At 40.4% G+C, this 7501-nt stretch overlaps 1 protein-coding gene across 2 annotated transcripts in view; it reads left to right on the forward strand.

The window, feature by feature from the left end:
• The window catches only part of LOC140734827 (chromatin remodeling regulator CECR2-like), a 127934-nt gene extending 120821 nt beyond the window's left edge, over nt 1–7113 (forward strand). For both annotated transcript variants that reach the window (XM_073059403.1, XM_073059404.1), the window contains 2 exons: nt 2397–2493; nt 4576–7113. In XM_073059403.1, the coding sequence (XP_072915504.1) occupies nt 2397–2493; nt 4576–4581 (103 nt within the window). In that variant the 3' untranslated portion in view covers nt 4582–7113. The remainder of the gene's footprint in view (nt 1–2396; nt 2494–4575) is intronic.
• Nucleotides 7114–7501: the final 388 nt, after the last annotated feature.

Genomic DNA, 7501 nt, shown 5'->3' on the forward strand with positions numbered 1-7501 from the left:
ACCTACTCTTAAGATCAATCTAACCCTTCCCTCTCACATAGCCCTCCATTTGCCTTTCATCCAAGTGCCTATCAAAGAGTCTCTTAAATGTCCCTAATGTAAGTGCTTCTATCATCACCCTTGGCAGTGCGTTCCATACACCGACCACTCTCTGTGTGAGGAAAAGGCCTACCTCTGACATTCCCCGATGCTTTCCCGCACACGGCTTAAATTAACGCTCCCTTGTGTTATCCATTTCCGCCCTGGTGGAAAGTTCTCGGTGAATGCCAGAGTATCAGAGGGAGCAATTGCCCTGCTCCCACTCCTGCCTCTGTGTTCTAAACCCCTAGGAACAAGGCTGTAAATGCTGGCCTTGCCAATAGTGCCTACATGCCAGGACTGAATAAAGAAGTTGTTCCATTCTCTAGTAGTTGCAGACATGCCAGCTGACACTTTCTGTTCATTCAGATCGATTCCTGATGGTAGATTCATTCATTCTGTTCTGCTCAGAAAGCAGTGTTGGAACGGTACTGCATTTTTACTTCTAAAGCCTGTTGCCGTGTTTACCAGCCACTGAACCCTTTCAGCGTGCATGGACCCTGGCCTCGTAATCAACAAAAAAAACTTCTAGAAAATTACAAACGAGAAAGTCTGCAGATGCTGGAAATCAAAGTAATACACTCTAAATGCTGGGGGGAACTCAACAGGCCAGGCAGCATCTATTGAAAAGAGTAAACAGTCGACGTTTCAGGCCGAGACCCTTCATCGGGACTCATCATGACTTTTACAAAGTCAAGCCACCATTTGGTAATGGCTTTGGGGACAGTGCAGTTTCATCATGGAATCTTGATTCTGTTCGTTAAGTACCTGAATGGGAAACACTGACCCAGTAGTTGTACAAAATTCTCAGTAATAATAAATGGGCCTATTTTTCTGACTGGAAATATCTACCTGTAGTACAGCTCCAAATTCAGTCCTTGGTACTCATTATTTACTCTGTATATTAAAGTCCAGGAGGCGGATCCATGAACTCTGCAACAATGTATAGATGCGTTGAATGAGTAAGCAAGAAACTTGGCAAATGAAGGAAAATGGGAGAATGCCCTTTAGTAAGAACAGCTTGAAGGTAGACTGTTACCTAAATGGTGAGGTACAGAGAGGAGGAGTGCCGGCAGGAGTAGGTAATTTTCTGCATGCTACACCTGCCTGCTAAATTTCTTTCAAGTAATGACAAAGGCAAATGGCTGTGTGGTTACAATCAGGGCCAGTATAGGCTCAAGGAACAACATTCCTCGTCCATCAGGACACATTGAAGTCTGCAGGGCGTAATATCAAACTCACTAACTTCAGATGATTTGCCTTTTTTTCTATTTGAATGAGAACTGGCTATCCTTGCCTCCCGTTCTTCTTTCCTTTTCTGTTTAACTATGTATCTGACTACACAGTGTAATGTCAGTAAAGGTTCCATGCTCTCCTCGTTTGCCGTCGCCTACCCGATGGAGTGCCTGTAGTACAAACGAGCATCTGGGAGACCAGCATCTGGGATGGTGTGCGTTCCTCCGTATTCACATGCACTTCCCTCATGGAAGGGAATCGGTCACAATCATATTGAACTAAATTGAGGAGCCAGGTGTGCGTTCCTCCGTATTCACATGCACTTCCCTCATGGAAGGGAATCGGTCACAATCATATTGAACTAAATTGAGGGGCCAGGTGTGCGTTCCTCCGTATTCACGTGCACTTCCCTCATGGAAGGGAATCGGTCACAATCATATTGAACTAAATTGAGGGACCAGGTGTGCGTTCCTCCGTATTCACGTGCACTTCCCTCATGGAAGGGAATCGGTCACAATCATATTGAACTAAATTGAGGGGCCAGGTGTGCGTTCCTCCGTATTCACGTGCACTTCCCTCATGGAAGGGAATCGGTCACAATCATATTGAACTAAATTGAGGGGCCAGGTGTGCGTTCCTCCGTATTCACGTGCACTTCCCTCATGGAAGGGAATCGGTCACAATCATATTGAACTAAATTGAGGGGCCAGGTGTGCGTTCCTCTGTATTCACGTGCACTTCCCTCATGGAAGGGAATCGGTCACAATCATATTGAACTAAATTGAGGGGCCAGGTGTGCGTTCCTCCGTATTCACATGCACTTCCCTCATGGAATGCACCATCATGTTAATGGCTTTTGATCGTGCTGAATTTGCAGCCTTTGAAAAATTGTGATTGTGAGCCCCGATAGGTGGAAAACCATTCCATTGTCACAAAAAACACCAGCGTGTACACGCGTGCGCATGCACACACACACACGCACACACAGACAGACACACACACGCACACAGACACGCGCACACACACACACACACACACAGCGGTTTGGGAACATCACTGAGTCTGCTGCTTATTTCTACTAGAATGCCTGGGCAGGAGCATGCGTATCAGAAATCAGTATCAGGAACAGAAATGGGAAAGGAAGTTGAACAGAAAATGCCTACTTCATTTGCTGATCAGGTGAGTAATCATATCATTCCTCTACAATGTTTGTAATTGTTAGTAATTTTACTCTGCATCAACAATGGAAAGGTATTTTCGTCAAAAGATGAAGTACTATTAAGGGCGATTGAGTGAACAAAAGTTGGTTAGATCATCTTGTTTCATCTTTTGCTCAGTCACTGGTTGTTGGCCGTTGTGCTTGCAAAACACTGCTGAGCTTGCGGGATTTTAATCCCTTGCAGTATCAGTCAGTTTAGTCTTTCAAAGGCTGGGCTGGGAATGTAGCTGAGGGGTTTACTTTGGAATCACAGAGAGCCCTGCCACCTGAACAACTCCATCCTGCCTGTACACATTTTGTTGTTTAATCCAGTTAACCTGCTAAGTGATAACATGGTCCCTGTCCTTAAACTGTGACCTTGTCTTCCTGCACCTCTGGGAAATTTTGTGTTGGGTCCTTGTGTCACTCCTCTCTTTTGATTTAAAAAAAATCCTTGATTTTTACCATTCATCGATGCATTATGACAAGTTCTCTAAGTAAGGTTCTCCGCCTTCCTCCATACCAAACAATACCTCAGTCTTGGTACTTTCAACCCTCACCTCTCCGTCACCCTAGGTTCTATTTGTTATTGATCACCTAGCAGCCAGTAAATTCTGGAAGTGTCTACCTAAAATATTCTATCTCTCTAAACTTCAGATGCTCTTTAAAATCTATTTCTCCAGCCAAAACTTCACCTGGCCTAATGCCCGTCGCTGGCCCATTTCTCAGGTTAGAGTCACAGTCATGGTGCACAGAAACAGGCCCTTTGGCCTACCATGTCCATGCTAGCCCTTTTACCCACATTAGAACAGTATTATTTTATGCCTTGTCTGTTTACGCCTCTGAAGTGCCTATTATACACAGTATTTGCATCTGATTCCATGGCTGTTCTAAGTAACAAACATTCTCTGTGTATTTAAAAAGAAATTAACCCTCAAATCTCCTTTAAAACTCCTTTCCTCTCATCTTAAGCATGTGCTGTCTTGGGCGGGGGGGGGGGGGGAAGAAAGCGACAGGTTCTGGGACAGGGGCATTCAAGGAGGTAATTCCATATCTTACAATGTAAAACCCCGTGAGACTGGCTCCAAGTTAATTTTGTGTGCTTATATTACAATTAAACTAAACATGGACCTGAAATAATTGTCGCTGATTGTAAACATCCCGAATTTGCCAGTATTGTCATTCCAATCTTGATCAATTCTATTCCGACAATAACTTTGTAAAACTTCAAATAAATGTTTACATTTGTTTCGAGTTGTGTCACTACCACAGTTCCTTTTAAAATTACTCATCTTCTAGGAACACTTTTTGAAATATAGTATGGTAGAGGCAGACAATGTGTATTTTTTTAATTCTATAGTATTAGGAATGAAAAACTTCCACTTAAAGTTACTTCCAGCATATCAAGCAGTCCAAGGATTTTCCAACCAATGTAGTACATACTGAAAGGCATGAGGTTGCTGTTATAATAGAGACCATTCTGTTCACGGGGGAAACAATATACTAACAAAACAAAATCATTTATTTTTAAAAAGACCCTATTTTAGCAGTGATGGATTTTTACCTGAGGAAGGGTTAGTGCTGTTGCCAAAATGGAAAAGTATGCAAAGATAGGTTAGCTCTAAAATGGAGATGCTATTTCAAAGTAAGGATTAAATTACCGTACATTGAAGGCTGTTTGTTTTTGTACCAATGAACTGTATAGATGTGTGTGTGTACAGATAATTTTATACTTTGTACTTTGCATAATTTATTTCTGGTAAAATTGCCAATTAACATTTTTGTATTTTTATCACTACTTCTAAAATTATTTTGTACTAATTTAACTATTTAATGTGTGAGTGTGTGTGTGTGTGTGTGTGTGTGTGTATGTATATATAACTATAATTCATGTTTTTTTCTCTAATATTATGTATTGCATTGTACTGCAGCCACACAAACAAGAAGTTTCACGACATTTGCCGGTGATATTAAACCAGTGTTTGTTTATGCATAGTACTAAATAGCCTTTATTTACTTGTGTTTGTACTGGGCTAACATTGATGCCTTTTCCTATCCCACAGAAATGAGCAAGATGGATGATCACAAATGGAGCCAAGAGGACATTGTTGTGACAGCATTTCAGTGTTCTAGTTCGATGGGTAGATGCAATTTTTCATTTTTTAATAGGTATTATGAGAAACTCAGGTGTAAAAAAAAAGAATTGTACTTTAAATTGTAGCATTTCTATCTGTGTAGCGATTTGGTTAAAACTGGTTTACAAGAATAAATGATGCCTTTTTCTCTAGTCTGTTGAATGTATTCATGAACAGGTAGCAGCCAGGTAAGCAATATGTTATGGATGAGGCACTGCATTGAGATACCCAAGCATCCTTTTAACAAATTGAAAATAATTTTGGAAGTTTTCTGTGGCAGTTAACCCTGTTACCATACATTCAGCCACAGTATTTTGTGATGCAGTAGTTTAGTTGCAGGGAAGCAAGCTTTCATTTCAGTTCTGTACATTTTTCCCTGCTTTATTCTATAATGTTACAGTTGACACACTAAATTGTTGACATGAGAACCATTCTGCACTGATGCACAGAATGTTTGTTGTTCTACATTTCTTTGTTTAAAGTTGTCTTTGCTGTTTTTTGTAACATTTTGATGTGTTCTCTGCTGCTGAAATTGTAATATTTAATCTCCAGTCTCAGGTTTGTTTGCAGTGACTATACCAGATGTGATAAATCTTAGTAGGAGACCCGAGACAACACAAAAATAAACTTTATTTTATTTAAAATATTTGATACAGGTTCACCAGCAAAACTCTTTAGTTCCTGTATGTATAAATCAACTGGGATATAAGATGTGGTTTAGGCTATAGGTCATTTACTGCTGTTGGATGCAATCAGCAGCTCAAAGGTAATTACAGCCTTGAAAACACAACATCTATCACAGGTTATGTGTGTAAAATTTTGTTTTTAATAAACCTTGTTGATATGGGTATTAGTCAGTTACTTCAGATTTTTCTCCCAGTATTCCATTCGTTTGGCTCTCACATATCAGATTTGTCAATTGCAAAGAAAAGGTGATTGGTTATATTATTTATTACTACTGTCCTCTCAACTGCCCTCCTGTGTGCTCCTTAATCAGTAAAGCTAGCGGCCCACCAAACCTCGGTAAAATGCCATTTGTATGTAGTCATTTGAGATTACCTACAAGGCAACTGGTTGTGAGCTAGCTCCCACAAAGTGGGGGTATGATGTGCATAAAGAAAGACTTGCACAGACAGGAAATGCGATTGTATCATAAGTACGTGGATTATGCCACCCCCCCCCCCCCCCCAATCTTGGATAGTATGAAATATGTCATCGTAGAGGGGAAGAATTTGAATATTCTGGGCTAGAACAGCCTATGAAACTCTTGGAGGGCAGATTCGGACCAGGTTATCAGACTTCTCTCGGCATCCATGATGCTTGTGCTCGGTTTTGAAAATTGCCATTTTTTTTTCAAGTACCAAGAATCACCACCAGTAGACAAGTACAAAATAATGGAATTTATTTTTAATTTTAGTGATTTTTCTCTATTTTTTTTTGTGATGTCCCAAAGTGCTTTGCAGCCAATGATGTTTTTTTTAAAAATGGAGTCACTGTTGTTTTGTAGGCAAACATGACAGTGAATTTGCACACGGCAAGGCCTACACCCGGCAACAAGGTAAACGACCTGTTGTAGTGATGATGGTTGAGGGAGAAATGTTGGCCAGGGCACCAAAAGATCCTTGTTCCCCCTTTAAGGACAGAGGATCATTTGCATTCATCTATTCATTCTAAGCATTTGGTGTCTGTTTATTGAAAAGCTGGGACCTCCAACACTGCAGCACTCCTCAAGAGCTGCAGTGTAGCATCAGTCCAGAATACTTCCTCTGGTCTTATGGTGGGGTTTGAACCCACAATCTTCTCACTTCATTGGAAAGCAACCACTGAGCCAAGCTGACACTAATATAGGCACCTTCCGGAGACCAGCGTAGAAATTGATAACTATGAACGTGCATTGGACCCTGTTTCTAGATTTGTCTCTGTTTTGTGGTTAGTCAAGTTGCTTCCAGAAACCATGGAAAATCTATGCAGCAATAGCCACATCGTTTTCTTTTACCCGAAGTCTAACATTACATAAACATTTTGTTTTTCTTGTCTGGAGGCAGCTATGATCACACCCAATTGAAACACTCCCGACAATTGTTGATCTTTGATCAATTATTTTTTAGCCATTTTTAATTGTACAAGAGACAAAGACATACCTCAGACTGTCAGTCCTGCAGTCTTCCATCAAGCCTGCACTAGCTACAGCCAGTATTTTACTCTTGTCCAAGGCACTAGATGCTGGGAAACATGAAACCTATTTATTTGTACTTTATATTTTGTATATGTTGAAATTTTTTAATGAAATGCAATGTCAAGTCACTTTGGTTACAGTTGTGACACATACCTCAGTTCTTCTGTACTAGGGCCCTTATTATGTAAGAAAACATTTTTATTGTTGCTTGACAGACATAGATTATTTTCCATATGAATTTGCTATTTTCTATATTGTACATACTTAGAATAAATGTTTGAAAACCTTGGTGTAGTGGAGTCTTATCTCTGTTTCAGACAGCAGAACGTTTATTTGAATCAGTTTGGTCATGTCAGTATGCTGAATAAAAGTAGTTTTAAGTCATTCTTCAAACCTGGATGCTACATTATTAAGTTGCATTATATTTCCTCCGAACAATTAAAAGACCATTTACTGTACACCTACTGAATTCTGTATCCTCCCTACCACCCCAACTCTGCTTCCTCATGCACCATTTCAAGTTCTGTACTTCCCTCAGCTCCCTTCCAGTTTTTGAGTGCATAGTATATCACTGCATGGTGAACATTGACTCAAAATGCGACATTGTCTGTCTTAGATTTCTCAGTCTATGTGTGGGTCTGTTTTGAGATGAACTGAGTTTCATAGCCAATGAAGTAC

This window comes from Hemitrygon akajei, chromosome 10 (assembly GCF_048418815.1).
Source record: "Hemitrygon akajei chromosome 10, sHemAka1.3, whole genome shotgun sequence".
NCBI lineage: Eukaryota > Metazoa > Chordata > Chondrichthyes > Myliobatiformes > Dasyatidae > Hemitrygon > Hemitrygon akajei.